At 41.4% G+C, this 19,408-nt stretch overlaps 1 protein-coding gene across 1 annotated transcript in view; it reads right to left on the bottom strand.

The window, feature by feature from the left end:
- Positions 1 to 19,408, bottom strand: part of clxn (calaxin) — a 52,335-nt gene that overhangs the window by 12,475 nt on the left and 20,452 nt on the right. The window contains exons 3-4 of the mRNA XM_073024637.1: positions 19,107 to 19,211; positions 12,886 to 13,037 (exon numbers count right to left, since the gene is read on the bottom strand). Of these exons, the coding sequence (XP_072880738.1) occupies positions 12,886 to 13,037; positions 19,107 to 19,211 (257 nt within the window). The remainder of the gene's footprint in view (positions 1 to 12,885; positions 13,038 to 19,106; positions 19,212 to 19,408) is intronic.

Raw genomic sequence — 19,408 nt, 5'->3', positions numbered from 1 at the left:
GAATACTTCTTCCTCTTTGGGATGTTTATATATACCTGTGCATTCTTAATTGCTTCCAGAAATTCCAGCCATTACTGCTCTGCCGTCATCCCTGCCAGTGTTCTTTTTCAATCAATTTTGGCCAACTCCTCTTTCCAATCCCATAACTTCACACTAATTTTTGCTCTACTATGTATGCTCTCTTTGGCTTTTATGTTAGCATTGACTTGTCTTGTTAGCCATGGTTGTGTCATCTTTCCTTTAGATGTACATACTCTTTGGGATGTATATATCCTGTATCTTTCGAAATACTTTCAGAAATTCCAACCATTGTAACTCTGCTGTCAACCCTTGTAATCAATGGGATGAACTGTAATGTAACAGGCAGACAAAATTGAAAATGGTGAATACAGGACTGAAGGTGTTATATTTGAATGCATGCAGTATAAGGAATAAGGTAGATGAACTTGTAGCTCAGTTATAGATTGGCATTAATGACATTGTAGGCATCACTGAATCATGATTGAAAGAAGATTATAGCCGTGAGCTAACAATGCTAACATTGTATTCTTTTCCAATCAATTCTGGCCAGTTGCTCTCTCATGGCTCTGTAATTCCCTTTATTCCACTGTAATACAGACACATCTGACATTAGTTTCTCCTTCTCAAATTTCAGGGTGAATTTGATCATATTATAATCACTTGCCACTTAGGACTCTTTTATTTTAAGCTCTCTCATCAATTCCAGTTCATTGCACAACACTCAATCTAGAATAGCTGATCCCCTAGTGGACTCAATCATGAGCTGGTCTAAAAAGCCATCTCGTAGACATTCTAGAACTACTCCTACTGTCATCTCCTTCTAATGATTTGATTTATTCTTTTAACCAAAAGAGCCATGCCACACCCTCTGGCTACCTGTATGTCCTTTTCATACAACGTGTACCCTTGTACATTAAGATCCTAGCTATAATCTTTGTTCAGCCATGATTCAATGATGCCTACAACATCATAAATGCTCATCTGTGATTGTGCTACAAGTTCATCTACCTTATTCCGTATACAGCACACATTCAAATATAACATCTTCAGTCCTGTATACACCCTTTTCAATTTTGTCCACCTTTTTATATTGTAACTCATCTTGTTCACTGCAATTTTCCCCTATCATCAGCCTCTCCTTCCTGTTTGGGGGTCCATGTATAACTTCCATCAAGGTCTTTTTACCCTTGCAGTTCCTTAGCTCTACCCACAATGATTCAACACCTCTTTCTAATGATTTGATTCCATTTTTTTTTACCAACAGAGGCACACCTCCTCCTCTCCCTACCTGCCTGTTCTTTCAATAGCTTGTATATCTTTGGACATTAAGCTCATGGCTATAATCTTCTTTCAATCATGATTCAGTGATGCCTACAATGTCATTAATGCCAATCTATAACTGAGCTACAAGTTCATCTACCTTATTCCTTATACTGCATGCATTCAAATATAACACCTTCAGTCCTGTATTCACCATTTTCAATTTTGTCTGCCTGTTACATTACAGTTCATCCCATTGATTGCAATTTTGCCCTATCATTAGCCTCTCATTGCTAGCAATCTCACTATACACTGCCTCTGTCTGTAAACCAACTGAATCATTCTCAGCACTATCAATCCAGTTCCCACCCCCCACCAAGCTACCTTAAACCTTCCAGGACAACTGTAGCAAACCTGTTCACAATGATATTGGACCCTTCAGGTTCAGGTGTAACCCATCCCTTTTGTATAGGTCATACCTTCCCCAGAGGAGATCCCAATGATCCATAAATCGGAACCCCTGCCCCATGCACCAGTTCCTCAGCCATGCATTCACCTGCCCAATCATCCTATTCTTACTCTCACTGGCATGTGGCAAGGGCAGCAATCCAGAGATTATTACCCTGGAGTATTATTTACTGTTTACCGGTTCTGTGCATTACATTCATTTTCAATTCTACATTATTAATTTATTTATGGTAATATTTTGTTTTATGTGTTGTGTGTGATATATATTTTGTGCGTGCACATGGTCCAGAGTAGAGTTATTTCATTTGGTTGTGTATATTTACAATCAAATCACATCTCGATGCTTACATTCCATCTGCGTTGTTACCAATCTTTCACTTTGCTTATCTGTATCCCCTTGAAGCTGTTTACATCCTCCTCTGCACTCATCATCCAGCTTGGAAAGAGGACATTTGATGCCTTAGCCAAATACCTGGGAATAGGGTATTAAACTAAAGAGTGTGTGGGGGTTCAACGGTTTTGAAAAGTGTGGATAAAATAGAAGAGAAGGAGAATGCTTTATGAAATTCTCCAGAATAAAAGACAAATTGTTTAGAAAGTGTTAAAGAATTTAATTTCTATTAAAAGAGGGGCAAATTTGATAAGGGCAATGAAACATTTCCATTTTATAAATCTATGCTGACTGCTCAATGCTTCGATATTTTGTAATATTCCATTTAGTTAAATCATTGCTTTCAGGCTTTAATTCAGCTTTAAACAAAATAAATTGATTAACTTTATATTAATGCTCATCAATTTCTTGAAGATAAAAATATTTTCAACCCCAAACTTTGCCTGAGATTTTTCATTGTGCCTAAGTACTCAAGTTAACAGAACTTAGATTGAATTATTTTCCAAATAAAACATACATTTCAGATTTTAGCAAGATTTTCAAGATTATTTACTCTCATACATCAGCTCACAAGCGTGCAAGAGAATTAAATATTTGTTACGCCAGATCTGATGCAGCATTAAAAAAATCCACAATCAGTATAAAGAACACAATAAACTTAAATATATAAGCAATTCTGTAACACACAATTTACAAGTACCTGCTATATAATTGACTGACTGTATGTATAGAAAGTGATATTGAGGTGATGCGAAGTCAACTTAGAAATAAATTCCATTTTAATGGGTCTGTTGAAAGCTACTGTAAGTCCCAAGTGTCAGAATCATCTTGTTCTTTTCCATTTATTGGTTTCCATCATTAAGGACCCTCAGCATCTGGCACATGCCCTCATCTTGTTACGTTATTTCTTCAGCGGTTTGAATGGGCATGACTGCGCAAGTGCGTGGAGGTCAGCCAGTGAGAACAGCGGGAAGAGTTTAAAAAGAAGACAGCTTTACAGAGCGGGCGCGAGAGTAGAGGGAGACAGAGTAAGAAGGCTTTGACTCAACAGAGCTTCGGTGATAACGGGTCAAGGCAAGGTAGGTTATCTGTTTAGTATACAAACAGAAAATATGTGTGTGAGGCCGGTTTTCTGTACTTGGTGTCAGATGTAGGAGAGACTCCCAGCCTCCCGGACGGTCACAACTGCACCAGGTGCGTCGAGCTGCAGCTCCTTAGGGACCGCGTTAGGGAACTGGAGATGCAGCTCGATTACCTTCATCTGGTCAGGGAGAGTGAGCAGGTGATAGAGAGGAGCTATAGGCAGCTAGTCACTCCAGAGCCTTGGGGGACAGATAAGCAGGTAACAGTCAGGAGAGAGAAGGGCAAGAGTAAGGTACTAGAGAGTACCCCAGTGGCTGTCCCCCTTAACAATAAGTACTCCTGTTTGAGTACTGTTGGGGAGTAGGCCTGCCTGGGGGAAGCAACAGTGGCCGCACCTCTGGCACAGAGTCTGGCCCTGTGGCTCAGAAGGATAGGGAAAGGAAGAGGATGGCAGCAGTGATAAGGGACTCCATAGTTAGGGGGTCAGACAGGTGATTCTGTGGACGCAGGAAAGAATCGCGAATGGTAGTTTGCCTCCCAGGTGCCAGGATCCAGGATGTTTCTGATCGCGTTCATGATATCTTGAAGTGGGAAGAAGAGCAGCCAGAATTCGTGGTACATATTGGTACCAACAACATAGGTAGGAAAAGGGAGGAGGTCCTGAAAACAGACTATAGGGAGTTAGGAAGGAAGTTAAGAAGTAGGACCTCAAAGGTATTAATCTCAGGGTTACTGCCTGTGCCACATGACAGTGAGTATAGGAATTGATTGAGGTGGAGAATAAATGCATGGCTGAGGGATTGGAGCAGGGGGCAGAGATTCAGATTTCTGGATCATTGGGACCTCTTCTGGGGTAAGTGTGACCTATACAAAAAAGACAGGTTGCACTTGAATCTGAGGGGGACCAATATCCTGGCGGGGAGGTTTGCAAAGGCTATTGGGGAGAGTTTTAACTAGAATTGCTGGGCTGTGGGAACCAAACTGAAGTGATGGAGGAAAGGAGGTTGGCTCACAAATAGAGAAAGCTTGGAGACAGTGCGAAAGGGAGGATAGGCAGGTGATAGAGAAGGAACACACTCAGACTGTTGGTTTGAGATGTGTATATTTTAATGCGAGGAGTATTTTGAATAAAGCGGTTGAGTTTAGAGCGTGGATCAGCACTTGGAGCTATGATGTTGTGGCCATTACAGAGAATTGGATGGTGCAGGGGCAAGAATGGATACTTCAAGTGCCAGGCTTTAGATGTTTCAGAAAGGACAGGGAATGAGGCAAAAGAGTTGGGGGCATGGCACTGTAGATCAGAGATAGTGTCACGGCTGCAGAAAAGGAGGAAGTCATGGAGGGGTTGTCTACAGAGTCTCTGTGAATGGAGGTTAGGAACAGGAAGGGGTCAATAACTTTACTGGGTGTTTTTTATAGGCCGCCCAATAGTAACAGGGACATCGAGGAGCAGATAGGGAGAGATCCTGGAAAGGTGTAATAACAACGGAGTTGTCGTGATGGGAGATTTTAATTTCCCAAATATCGATTGGCATCTCCCTAGAGTGAGGATTTAGATGGGGTGGAGTTTGTTAAGTGTGTTCAGGAAGGTTTCTTGACACATTATGTAGATAAGCCTACAAGAGGAGAGGCTGTACTTGATCTGGTATTGGGAAATGAACCTGGTCAAGTGTCAGGTCTCTCAGTGGGACAGCACTTTGGAGATTGTTGTCGTTAGGTTGCATCTGGAATTTCCAGTTGGTGAACGATTTCCCTCCATGCTGCTCTGTTCCAACACCTGTCCACAACATCCCTAGTCTTGTCCAGCTTGGTCCAACCCTTGATGTTATCCAGCCACGTTGTTCTTTGCCTTCCTCTTCCTTTCTTTCTCTCTACCTTTCCATATATCAAGTCTGACAAGACAACGTACAAATCCGACTTAAAGACGGACTCAGGAATGGAACTCATACATAACCCGGGGACTGCCTGTAGATCTTTTAGCTTCATGAACTGGGTCTTAGCCATACCTATTCTCCTTCTGATCTCAACTTCACATCTCCCATCATCTGTCAGACAACTGCCAAGATATTCAAACTTTCACACCTGTTCAATGTTTTGTCCATTCAATTGTAATGATACCATCATGAATGATTCTTTAGTGTTTGTTTTGCTTACCACCATCGACGCTGTTTTCTTAGGGTTGATTTTTAGTCCGTATTCAAGGTTTTTCTCGTTCACTTTATTCAGCATAATTTGCAGTTCACATTCGCTGTCAGTGAACAATGTGGTGTCGTCTACATACCTGATGTTATCCACCTTCCGGCCTCTGATTGGAATACCTGTCTCCTGATGGTCGCATTCCCAAAAAATCTATTCTCCGTAGATGTTGAACAAATCCGGCGAGTCAACACAGCCTTGCCTTTTACCTCGGTTAATACATGCCCATGGCGATAGGTCATTTTCTACCCTGACTGCCACTTTCTGTGTCCAATACAAGTTCCTTATTATTTGCACTTTCTCCCATCCCAGATTGTACTTGTTCAGCACCTCTATTACTTTCTTGTGTCTTACTTTATCAAAAGTCTTTTCATAGTCAATAAAGCATAAGTAGATGTTTCTCAACGCAAACATTCCTTCCCTTGTTCCTGAGCCTTTACAAAAATCAAACTGTGTTGCTCCAATTTCATCACTGATTGTACCTTTCATTCTGCTGAACACTATTTTCAACAGTAACTTGATGCAGTGAGACATTATGCGTATTGTCCTGTGTTCATTACATTTTATCATCTTTGGCTTTTTTGGTATGGCAATAAATACCGATTTGAGAAAGTCCTCCTGAAGATTTCCTGTCATATAGCTGTTGTTTAGTATCACTAAAAGGTTCATTTTTCCCTTTGGACCAAGTGATTTCAGAATTTCAGTGGAAATCTTATCTTCACCGGCCGCTTTTCTGACTTTTAGACTCCAAATCGCACTTTCCATCTCTGACATCAATATTTTAGATTGATTAGTCATTTGATTTAATTGTGGTAAATCCTCAATCCTGCTATCTTCAATAATTCCGTGATGTACTCAACCCATCTGTCCATGATCTCTTCTTTTTCATAGCATGGATTACCACTACCGTCTTCGATACACCCAGCTGATGGCACGGTCCTCTTTAATTTTGTCATATCCTTTACCTTTTGGTGAAGGCCTCTATAATCATGACTTTGTTCATACCGATCAATTTCTTTGCACTGTTCATTCATCCAATTCTCTTTCGCTTCCTTGCATTTTCTTTGAATCAAGCAGTGTAGGGCTTTGTATCGTTCATTATCCCAATGTTTTACCTTTCTTCTTTATTCAGTTAACTTTCTCAACTTATCGGTGAACCAAGGGTTATGTCTTTTGCTCTTATTCTGATAACCCAAAGTCTTTTCCGCAACTTCTGTCACTGTTGTTTTAAACTCTTCCCAGATGTTCTCCACTGCCATGTTGCGACCCTCGTCATCTAAGACTGAAAAATCTATTCTCCATTTCAACCAAATATTCGATCTTTTTTGCTTCTTTTTTGCATAATGAGTAAATCAAAGTCTATCATATTTGATTGTTTGCCCTTTCTCATCTTCTTCAAATGCATACTCATGTCCAATATCACAGGATTGTGATCTGTAGAACAGTCAGAACCAGGGTACGTTTTTACCTGCTTCACTCCATTCCTGTATCTATTAGGTACTAAAATATAGTCAATTTGGTTCTTTACTGAACCATCAAGACTGGTCCATATGTACAGTCTCCATTTTGGCAGACTGTACCAGGTGTTCACAATCATTAGTTTGCTAGCTTTTGCAGATTTAGCCAGTATTTATCCGCGGTCATTTCTTTCCCCAAGCCCGAAGGGTTCTACAGTCAAAATTTCTCTTGCACTGCCAATTTAGGCATTAAATCACAAAGAATCAAAATTACCTCGTTGTTTTAGTCTTTTTAATTAGCTTTTCAACTTCTCCGTAGATCATATTGTCATTAGAAACGGGGATGGTGCTGGAGGATTGGCGTATTGCTCATGTGGTTCCATTGTTTAAAAAGGGTTCTAAGAGTAAACCTAGCAATTATAGGCCTGTCAGTTTGACATCAGTGGTGGGTAAATTAATGGGAAGTATTCTTATAGAGATGGTATATATAATTATCTGGATAGACAGGGTCTGATTAGGAACTGTCAACGTGGATTTGTGCGTGGAAGGTCATGTTTGACATGTTTGAATTTTTTGAAGAGGTTATGAGGAAAGTTGACAAGGGTGAAGCAGTGGATGTTGTCTATATGGACTTCAGTAAGGCCTTTGACAAGGTTCCGCACAGAAGGTTAGTTAGGAAGGTTCAATCGTCAGGTATTAATATTGAAGTAGTAAAATGGATTCAACAGTGGCTGGATGGGAGATGCCAGAGAGTAGTGGTGGATAACTGTTTGTCAGGTTGGAGGCCAGTGACTAGTGGTGTGCCTCAGGGATCTGTACTGGGTCCAATGTAGTTTGTCATATACATTAATGATCTGGATGATGAGGTGGTAAATTGGATTAGTAAGTATGCAGATGATACTAAGGTAGGTGGCGTTGTGGATAATGAAGTAGGTTTTCAAAGCATGCAGAGATATTTAGGCCAGTTAGAAGAGTGGGCTGAACGATGGCAGATGGAGTTTAATGCTGATAAGTGTGAGGTGCTACATTTTGGTAGAACTAATCAAAATAGGACATACATGGTAAATGGTAGGGCAATGAAGAATGCAGTAGAACAGAGAGATCTAGGAATAATGGTGCATAGTTCCCTGAAGGTGGAATCTCATGTGGAAAGGGTGGTGAAGAAAGCTTTTGGTATGCTGGCCTTTATAAATCAGAGCATTGAGTATAGGAGTTGGGATGTAATGTTAAAATTGTACAAGGCATTGTTAAGGCCGAATTTGGAGTATTGTGTACAGTTCTGGTCAACGAATTATAGGAAAGATAGCAACAAAATAGAGAGAGTACAGAGAAGATTTACTAGAATGTTACCTGGGTTTCAGCACCTAAGTTACAGGGAAAGGTTGAACAAGTTAGGTCTTTATTCTTTGGAGCGTAGAAGGTTGAGGGGGGACTTGATAGAGGTATTTAAAATTATGAGGGGGATAGATAGAGTTGAAGTGGTTAAGCTTTTTCCATTGAGAGTAGGGGAGATTCAAACAAGAGGACGAGTTGAGAGTTGGGGGCAAAGTTTAAGGGTAACACGAGGGGGAATTTTACTCAGAGAGTGGTAGCTGTGTGGAACTAGCTTCCAGTAGAAGTGGTAGAGGCAGGTTCGGTATTGTCATTTAAAGTAAAATTGGAGAGGTATATGGACAGGAAAGGAATGGAGGGTTATGGGCTGAGAGCAGGCCAGTGGGACTAGATGAGAGTAAGCATTCGGCACGGACTAGAAGGGCCGAGATGGCCTGTTTCTGTGCTGTAATTGTTATATAGTTATATCAACTTTGTCATCGTCATAGTCCGTAGTTGACATATAGACCTGTATGACGTTAATGTCAAATGGTTTAGCCGAGGTTTTAATCATTATCACTCTTTCATTAATGTATACACTGCCTTTGATGGTTCTTGCTGCTTCCTTGTCTACCAAGATTCCAACTCCGTGTTTACATTCACTTCCTCCTGAATAGATCAGTTGGTATCTGTCATCCCTTTTGAGCCATCCCCTCTCTGTCCATCTCGTTTCACATAGTCCGAGTATGTTTATCTTCAGTCTTTGCATTTCCATAACCACATTTTCCAGTTTACCTCATATAAGAAGAGATCTAATATTCCACGTAGCTATCCTGACATGAGGTTTTGGCTTGATTACAACCCTGGTAACTTCATTCCTACCGTTGCCGGACGCGACTCTACTACTGTCATTCGTGGCTCCATTAACGTCATTGTTTTGATCCTTTATTGAGACTGAAATACTGGGAAATTATGTACTTGGCAGGTTACAGCAGTGGTTTGCCTTTGCCTTCTGCTGGGTGAGTTTAAAGAGATCACCACCTCTCTTCTTGGTAGATCATCTGCTTGCAAAGCAACCACTGTCTTCCAAGGTCGTAGCTCTTCCACCTTCCCCACCAGTCTCCTGCTGGATCCGCCATTGGCCATCTTGGCTTACTTCAGTGGTTTTGGAGATAGTGATCATAATTCTATCTCCTTTACCATAGCATTGGAGAGGGATAGGAACAGACAACTTAGGGAAACGTTTAATTGGCGTAAATATGAGGCTATCAGGCAGGAATTTGGAAGCATAAATTGGAAACAGCTGTTCTCAGGGAAACAACAACACACACAAAATGCTGGTGGAACACAGCAGGCCAGACAGCCTCTATAGGGAGAAGTGCTGTTGACGTTTTGGGCCGAGACCCTTCGTCAGGACTAACCAAAAGGAAAGATAGTAAGAGATTTACTATCTCAATAGACAATAGACAGTAGGTGCAGGAGTAGGCCATTCGGCCCTTCTAGCCAGCACCACCATTCACTGTGATCATGGCTGATCATCTCTTACTAGGTAAACCTCTTACTATCTTTCCTTTCAGTTAGTTCTGACAAAGGGTCTCAGCCCAAAACGTTGACAGCGCTTCTCCCTATAGATGCTGCCTGGCCTGCTGTGTTCCACCAGCAGTTTGTGTGTGTTGTTGTTTGAATTTCCAGCATCTGCAGATTTCCTCGTGTTTTCTCAGGGAAACGTATGGCAGAAATGTGGTAAATGTTCAGGGGATATATGCACGGGGTACTGCATAGATATGTTCGAATGAAACAGGGAAAGGATGGTAGGATACAGGAACCGTGATGTACAATGGCTGTTGTAAATCTAGTCATGAAGAAAAGAAGAGCTTACGAAAGGTTCAAAAAACTAGGTAATGATAGAGATCTAGAAGGTTATAAGGCTAGCAGGAAGAAGCTTAGGAATGAAATTAGGGGAGCCAGAAGAAGCCATGAGGAGGCCTTGGAAGACAGGATTAAGGAAAACCCCAAGGCATTCTACAAGTATGTGAAGAGCAAGAGGATAAGACATGAGAGAATAGGACCAATCAAGTGTGACAGTGGAAAAGTGTGTATGGAACCAGAGGAGATGGCAGAGGTACTTAATGAAAACTTTGCTTCAGTATTCACTACGGAAAAGGATCTTGGCAATTCTAGAGATGACTTGCAGCAGGCTGAAAAGCTTGAGCATATAGATATTAAGGAAGATGATGTGCTGGATCTTTTGGAAAGCATCAAGTTGGATAAGTCGCCGGGACCAGACAGGATGTACTCCAGGCTACTGCGGAGATTGCTGAGCTCTGGCGATGATCTTTGTATCATCAACGAGGACGGGAGAGGTTCCAGAGGTTTGGAGGGTTGTGGATGTTGTTCCTTTATTCAAGAAAGGGTGTAGGGATAGCTCAGGAAATTATAGACCAGTGAGTCTTACTTCAGTGGTAAGTAAGTTGATGAAGAAGATCCTGAGGCAGGATTTATGAACATTTGGAGAGACTCTTGGCAGTGTGGAAGATCAGAGGGATCTTGGGGTCCAAGTCCATAGGACACTCAACGGGGCTATGCAGGTTGACTCTGTGGTTAAGGCGGCACACGGTGCATTTGCCTTCATAAATCGTGGGATTGCATTTAAGAGCCAAGAGGTAATGTTACAGCTATATAGGACCCTGGTCAGACCCCACTTGGGATACTGTGCTCAGTTCTGGTTGCCTCACTACAGGAAGGATGTGGAAACCATAGAAAGGGTGCAGAGCAGATTTACAAGGATGTTGCCTGGATTGGAGAGCATGCCTTATGAGAATATGTTGAGTGAACTCGGCCTTTTCTCCTTGGAGCAACGGAGAATGGGAGGAGACCTGACAGAGGTGTACAAGATAATGAGAGGCATTGATCCTGTGGATAATCAGAGGCTTCTCCCAGGGCTGAAATGGCTAGCACAAGAGGGTATAGTTTTAAGGTGCTTGGAAGTAGGTACAGAGGAGATGTCCAGTAAGTTTTTTTACGCAGAGACTAGTAAGTGCATGGAATGGGCTGCTGGCAGCAATGGTGGAGGTGGAAATGATAGGGTCTTTTAAGAGACTCCTGGATGGATACATGGAGCTTAGAAAAATAGAGAACTATGGGTAAGCCTACGTAGTTCTAAGGTAAGGACATGTTTGGCACAGCTTTGTGGGCCGTAGGGCTGTATTGTGCTGTAGCTTTTCCATGTTTCTAACCACTGGGGAAGAGGTACAGAGCCTGAAGACCTACACCCTAAGTTCAAATTACATTTATTATCAAAGCATGTAACGTTATACATCCTTGAGATTTGTCTTTTTGCAGGCAGCCACAAAACAAAGAAACCCAAAAAAAATTTATAAAAGACTGTCAAACACCCAATGTGCAGATAAAAAGAAACAAATCAAGCAAACAGTGAAACAAGCAAATAGTGTTCTGAACTTAAATCCACAAAGAGAGTCTATCCACAGACTCTCAGTTCAGCACAGTGCGGAGCAGCGAGCTGAACCGGCTTGTCCCTCACCTTGGGCACTGACACCCTGACCTCTGCCATCCAACCCAGCACCTACTTAGTCGCCCAGACATTGGGTTCAGTCGCTTCAATGCTATCTGGGGACTGGACCCTGCCACTTCAATTCAGCCTTTACCCAACCTTTCTGATTCAGGCAGCATTTAAATCAATTGAACCTCGGGTCTTCCTCACTCACAGCATAGGGGCTGCTTCCTTGGCTCGGTTCTGCCACATTGAATTGCCTCAAAGTCCAAAGGGAAGTTACAGGCTATTGTGTGCAATGACCATTTACCAGAAGAACAGTGATTAGCAAAGAATTTAATTGTTTTGCTTGTTTCATTGAACACCATCCAGAAGTCGCTGAGATTTATCAGCAGCGTCTTAAACTGGAAGATTTAGTGTTTTATTAACAGCTGTCTTCTCCTCTGCATTCGGAACTCTGAAAAGGCAATCAATCCATAAACATGACTACAATTTTTTTTGCATTATTTATTTTTGTAATTTATAATTTTATGTCTTTGCACTGTACTGCTGCAAAACAACAAAGATCAGGTCACAGGTCAGTCTTAATAAATCTGATTCTCCAACACAACATATACTTGGACATAGCAAACAATGTAATATACCCAGTGTAATGCATATTATTATTTAGTTTTATAATACTAATCACTACACATCTTGTAAAGTTTTCTCCATAACAAGTTTTCATTGACATAATGAGTCAGGAGCATTAGGCAATGTGTACAAATGCTTAGAGTAGGGGTTCCCAACCTTTTATATACCCTGGACCAAAACCATTAAGCAAGGGGTCTGTGAGCCCCAGGTTAGGAAATACATTGATGTGATAAGGCAATAAATAAAAAGTATTCACACAACTGTCTTCCTTTTGCATTTAACAGTCTAGTCTTAAATTATATTTTATAAGCATTTGCTACACTTTCGATCAGATTTCGTGAGAAAAGTCAAAATGAGAGTGTAATTTTAAATGTTTTCCGGCATCTCAATGAGTCATCACTAGAGGCCATCATGTGTAGCTTTTGTGTAAAATTTGTTTTTGCGTTATGTATGTAAAAGGGACATCCATTATACTGACCTACAGCAGACCTGATTGGATGAGTATTGCTCCTTAGAAAAAAAGAACATTGTAATTTGGAATCGATTTTTCTTACCAGTTTTTTCAGTGCAATCTCCACTAAGTCTTTTACTCCTTCATCAGGATCTTCTTCTGTTGGTTGCTTGACCAGGCTAGTTTTGAGCATGTGAAACATCTCTTCTCGTGAAATGAACCCGTCTCCATTTAAATCAAAAACGTCAAAACAAACTGAACCAAAGTAAATAATAAATCTTTATTAAATGATATCCAAACATTTACATATACTTTATGCTAACCAATGAGCATCAATAACATATAACATCTTAACCATAGACAAAAATCCCGGATGTTCCCAAGAGAGTTATTAACAATGGCTAATTTTTTGGGGCAGCATGGTAATGTAGCCAGTAGTGTAATGTTGTACAGCACTAGTGATCCAGGTTCAATTCCCGCCGCTGTGTATAAGGAGTTTTTGTATGTTCTATGACTGGGTGGGTTTCTATCGAGTGTTCAGGTTTTATCCACATCCCAAAGATGTACAGATGTTTCAGTAGGTTAATTAGTCACTGAGTTGTAAGTAGGTGCCGTGGGCTCGTTAGGCCGGAAGGGGCCGTTACCATGATTAAAAAATTTTAAACGTCAAGAAGATTTCTATAGATCATGGGTTAAGGGTGAAAGGTGAAATGTTTAAGGGGGACATGAGGAGAAACTTCCTCACTCAGAAGGTCATGAGAGTGTGGAATGAGCTGCCAGCACAAGTGGTGCATGTGAGCTTCATTTCAACGTTTAAGAGAAGTTTAGATAGGCACATTGATAGTAGAGGTATAGAGGGCTATGGTCACAGTGCTGATCGATGGGAGGAGACAGTTTAAATGGTTCAGTACTGACCTAGATGGACCAAAGGCCCTGTTTCTGTGCTGTACTTTTCCATAAGGCTCTGAGAGACCAAGATTACGACCTATGGGAGAGTCAACGTGAAGGGAAGCTTTGATTTGCTACTAAAGAGAAATGTTCCTGTCCACCACTATTAGTGCTAGTGATTGAACCAACAGTTGTTCTGTATCCCAGAGTCAGCCCACTCCAGTGACTTGAGCACTGAAGTTAGATGAAAATGCAAGTGCTAAGGTTATGTTGATGGAATGTGATGCACCAACTCGGATAAGGACATTATGGCTTATGTGGCTTATGTGGATATGTTCTTTACTTGTAATTAGAAAATAGCATTTTTGTATGTAACAAAATGGAACTTGTATTGTACCAGAGTGCTTTTCTAGGTGTTCATGCAACATTATGCCGATGGACCTTGAATATATGACAAACTGCAGAAAATAAATGTGTTACTACAAGAATGCCAAGTACTCTGATTAAGCAGGCAAACAGATTTCATGCTAATCTTGAATGATGCTCAGTAGCTGACACTTGTTTATAAAGGAGTGATTATGCTGTCTGTTTTCTCGAAGCTGTCGCCAGCTCTTGTGCAGTGATGGCTTTCCCTTGCAGCAAATAAAATAAATATGATTATGATTGATTCATTCTGAGTTAATTGTTGTTTGTTATAAGACAGCGAAAAGGTAATTGACAGTTATGACCAAATTGTGTTTTTTTTTGGGGGGGGGAATACTGACATGAACATCTAGAAATTCATTCAATATGGGAGCAGGCTGAGGGAGGATTCAGAGAAAGACCATAAGGCATAGGAGCAGAATTAGGCCATTCAGCCCATCAAGTCTGCTCCACCTGATCATGACTGATCCCAGATCCTACTCAACCCCATTCACCCGCCTTCTCTCCATATCCTTTGATGCCTTGACCGAATATGAAAACCATCAACTTCCACCTTAAATATACCCACACACTTGGCCTCCACTGCAGTCTGTGGCAGAGCATTCCACGGATTCGCTACTCTCAGGCTAAAAAAAAAATCCTCTTGACCTCTGTTCTAAAAGGTCAACTTGAGACTGTGCCCTCTAGTTCTGGATACCACCATCGTAGGAAACATCGTCTTCACATCCACCCTATCTAGTCCTTTCAACATTCAGTAGGTTTCAATGAGATCCCCCCCCCCCCCCCACACACATTCTTCTAAGTTCCAGCAAGAACAGGCCCAAAACTGCCAAATGCTCCTTGTATATTAACCCCTTCATTCCTGGAAACAACCTCATGAACCTCCTCTGGACTCTCTCCAATGACAACACATCCTTTCTGAAAACTGAGGCCCAAAACTGTTGACAATACTCCAAGTGCGGCCTGACTAGTGTCTTATAAAGGCTTAGCATTATCTCTTTGCTCTTATACTTTATTCCCCTGGAAATAAATGCCAACATTGCATTTGCCTTCTTTACTACATGCTCAACCTGTAAATTAACCTTCTGGGAGTCTTTGCACGATGATTCCAAAATCCCTCGGCACCTCTGATGTTTGAATCTTCTCCCCATTTTGATAAACGTCTGCACTATTGTTCCTATTATCAAAATGCACTATCATACATTTCCTAACACTAACACTGTTTTCCATCTACCACTTTTTTGCCCATTCTTCCAATTTGTCTACATCCTGCTATAAATGCATTGCTTCCTCAACACTACCTACCCCTCCACCTATCTTCCTATCATCCTCAAACTTTGCTACAAAGCCATCAATTCCATTACCCAAATCATTGACAAACAATGTGAAAAGTAGTGGTCCCAGTACTGGCCCCTGTGGAACAACACCGGTCACTGGCAGCCAACTAGAAAAGGACCCCTTTATTCCCACTCACAGTCTCTTGCCTATCAGCCATTCCTCTATCCATGCCTGTATCTTTCAAGTAATGTCATAGGAATTTATCTTGTTAAATAGCCTCATGTGTGGCACCTTATCAAATGCCTTCCGAAAATGTAAGTAAATCCATCCAAGGGGTCAGTGTGGACATGGTGGAGGATTACAAATACCTGGGGATACAAATTGACAATAAACTGGACTGGTCAAAGAACACTGAGGCTGTCTACAAGAAGTGTCAGAGCCATCTCTATTTCCTGAGGAGACTGAGGTCCTTTAACATCTGCCGGACGATGCTGAGGATGTTCTATGAGGCTCTGGTGGCCAGTGCTATCATGTTTGCTGTTGTGTGCTGGGGCAGCAAGGCTGAGGGTAGCAGACACCAACAGAATCAACAAACTCATTCGTAAGGCCAGTGCTGTTGTGGGTGTGGAACTGGACTCTCTGACGGTGGTGTCTGAAAAGAGGATGCTGTCCAAGTTGCAAGCCATCTTGGACAATGACTCCCATCCACTCCATAATGTACTGGTTAAGCACAGGAGTACATTCAGCCAGAGACTCATTTCACCAAGATGTAACACTGAGCGTCACAGGAAGTCATTCTTACCTGTGGCCATCAAACCTTACAACTCCTCCCTCGGAGTGTCAGACACCCTGAGCCAATAGGCTGGTCCTGGACTTATTTCCACTTGGCATGATTAACTTATTATTATCATTTAATTATTTATGTTTTTATATTGCTATATTTCTTCACTATTCTTGGTTGATGCGGCTGTAATGAAACCCAATTTCCCTCAGGATCAATAAGGTATGTCTGTCTGTCTGACATCCACCCTGTTTGTCACTTCCTCAAAGACCTCTAATAGGTTTGTCAGGCAAGATTTCCCTTGGCAGAAACTATATTGACTTCGACTTATTTTATCATCAGTCTCCAAGTGCCCTGAAACCTTATCTTTAATAACAGACTCCAACACTTCCCCAATCATTGAGATTAGGCTAACTGGCCTATAATTTCCTTTATTTTGCCTTCTCCTTCTTAAAAGAATGGAGTGACATTTGCATCTTCCAGTCCTCCTGGACCATGCCAAAATCAAGTGATTCTTGAAAGATCATGACCAATGTATCTGTTATCTCTTCAGCAACCTCTCTCAGGAGTCTGGGATGTAGTCCATCTGATCCAGGTGACTTATCCACCTTAAGACCTTTCAGCTTGCCTCACACTTTTTCCTTTGTAATAGCAATGGCACACACTCCTGCTCCCTGACACTCATGGACCTCTGGCATACTGCTAGTGCCTTCCACAGTGAAGACTGATGCAAAGTACCCTGAAGTTCATTTGCGATTTCTTTGTCCCCCATTACTATCTCACCAGTATCATTTTCCAGTGGTCCAATATCAACTCTCACCTCTCTTTCACTCTTTATATAACTGAAAAAATTTTCAGTATCCTGCTTTATATTATTGGCTAGTTTCCCCACATATTTCATTTTTTCCCTTCTTATAGCTTTTTAGCTGCCTTTTGTTGGATTTTAAAATTTACCAAATCATCCAACTTCCCACTCACTTTTGCTAACATATGCCCTTTCCTTGGCTTTTATGCAATCCTTAACTTCCTTTGTCAGCAACTGTTGGCTACTCCTGCCATTTGAGAACAACTTCTGTGGGACTTATCTATCCTGCACCTTGTGAACTATTTCCAAAAACTTCAGCCATCTGTGTTTGGTTGTCATCCCCATCAGTATCCTCTGCCAATCCACCTGGGCAAGCTTCTCTCTCATGCCTCTACAATTCCCTTTATTCCATGGCGATACTGATACATGTAAGTTATGCTTCTCCCTCTCAAATTGCAGTTTGATTTCAATCATATTATGATCACTGCCTCCTAAGGGTTCCTTTACATTAAGCTCCCTAATGAGATCTGGGTTATTACACAACGCCCAGTCTAAGATTGCCTTTCCCCAAGTAGGCTCAAGCACAAGCTGCTCTAAAAAGCCATCCCATAGGCATTCAATATTCTCTCTCTTGCAATCCAACACCAACCTGCTTTTCCCAAACCCTTGCATATTGAAGTCCTCTATTACAATTGTGTTATTCCTCTTATTACATGTCTCTTCCAACTCCCTTTGCAAAGTCAACCCCACATCTAGGCTACTATTTGGATGCCTTTATATGATTCCCATAATAGTTTTTTACCCTCCACCCACAAAGATTTGATATTCTCTGACGCTATGTCACTTCTTCCTAAAGATGTAATTCCATCTCTTACCAACAGAGTCACACCATCGCCCATGCCTTCCTGCCTATCCTTTCAATACAAAGTATATCCTTTGATGTTAAGCTCCCAACTATGGCCTTCTTTCAGCCACAACTCAGTGATGCCCTCTCTAATTGTGCCACAAGTTCATCCACCTCATTCCAAATGTAACGCACATTTAAACACAGCACCTTCAGTCCTGCATTCTTCACCCTTTTGAATTTTGCCTCTGTGGTACAATTAACTCTTTTCTCTGTCTGCATTTGTACCCATCATTCACTGTCCACCCTCACATTCATGTTACCCCCATCATCTACTTGTAAGCCTACTGGCTCATCCTCAGCTATATCATCCCTCTGCCATATTAGTTTAAACCGCTCCCAACAGCTCTAGTAAATCTGCCCGTAAGAATATTGATCCCACTCGGATTCAAGTGTAATCCGTCCCCTTTTGTACAAGTCACACCTGCCCCAGAAGAGGTTCCAATGCTCCAGCAGTCTGAAACCCTGCCCTCTGCTCCAATTCTTCAGCCATGTATTTATTTGCCACCTCATTCTATTCCTATCCTCACCGTCACTTGGTGCAGGCAGCAATCCTGATATTATCATCCTTGCGGTCCTGCTTCTCAGCTTCCTTCCTAACTCCCTGTATTCTTTTCTCAGGACCTCCTCCCTTTTTCTACCTATGTTATTGGTACCAATATGTACCACAACTTCTGGTTGCTCACTGTCCCTTTTCAGGACATTCTGGACACGTTCAGAAACATCACGGATCCCGGCACCTGGGAGGCAAAAGCCACAGAACGATTTCAAAACAGGTGTAATGCTTAACCAACAATCAAGGTACGTAGGAAATGACCAGATGAGAGCCAGGACACAGGCATCAGATGTTTTGATAGAAGGCTGCCAGGAGTACAGTGCAACAATTAAGTATAAACTGACTCAAAAACTGATTCAGAATTGGAGGTGAATAAGACAAGAGGCATAGATATAATGGACAGCCAGAGACTTCCAAAGGTGGAAATGGCTAATATGAAGGGGTATAATTTTATGGTGATTTTACTGTGCTGTAATGTTCTATGTTCTAACTTCTGCACCGGACAAGATGAGCTAGGGGCAGAGTTAATGCATTTCGAATGTACAGCAATGATGTAGTATCTGGTACTGAGGCGATCTCTTGAGAGCAAGCAGACTGGTTCAACTTCAGAGCTACCAGGGAAAATAATAGTGACAATCAATAAATAGATAGATAGATAGATAGATAAATAAATAAATAAATAGTCCTACATTTTATCTTTTCATCCAAAGTCCCTCGGAGAAATATTGACAGTCCTTCGATCCACTCTTTCATGTTGACATAGCTATCGTTGTCTTTGTCAAATGCACGAAAAACTGAAAAAAAATCCAAAATTATAGAAAGTATTTAAGGCTTAATTACTTAGCATTTAGTTCTGCTACAACAAGTGTATGGGACATTGGAAAAAAGTTGAATTTCCCCATGGGGATGAATAAAGTATCTATCTATCTATCTATCTATCTAAAGTCACAGATGGGAGCTATTCATTTTGTGTTCATATCAATAGAGTCAC

The sequence above is a fragment of the Hemitrygon akajei genome, chromosome 20 (assembly GCF_048418815.1).
Source record: "Hemitrygon akajei chromosome 20, sHemAka1.3, whole genome shotgun sequence".
Classification (NCBI taxonomy): domain Eukaryota; kingdom Metazoa; phylum Chordata; class Chondrichthyes; order Myliobatiformes; family Dasyatidae; genus Hemitrygon; species Hemitrygon akajei.
This window is presented reverse-complemented; position numbering and strand designations above follow the sequence as displayed.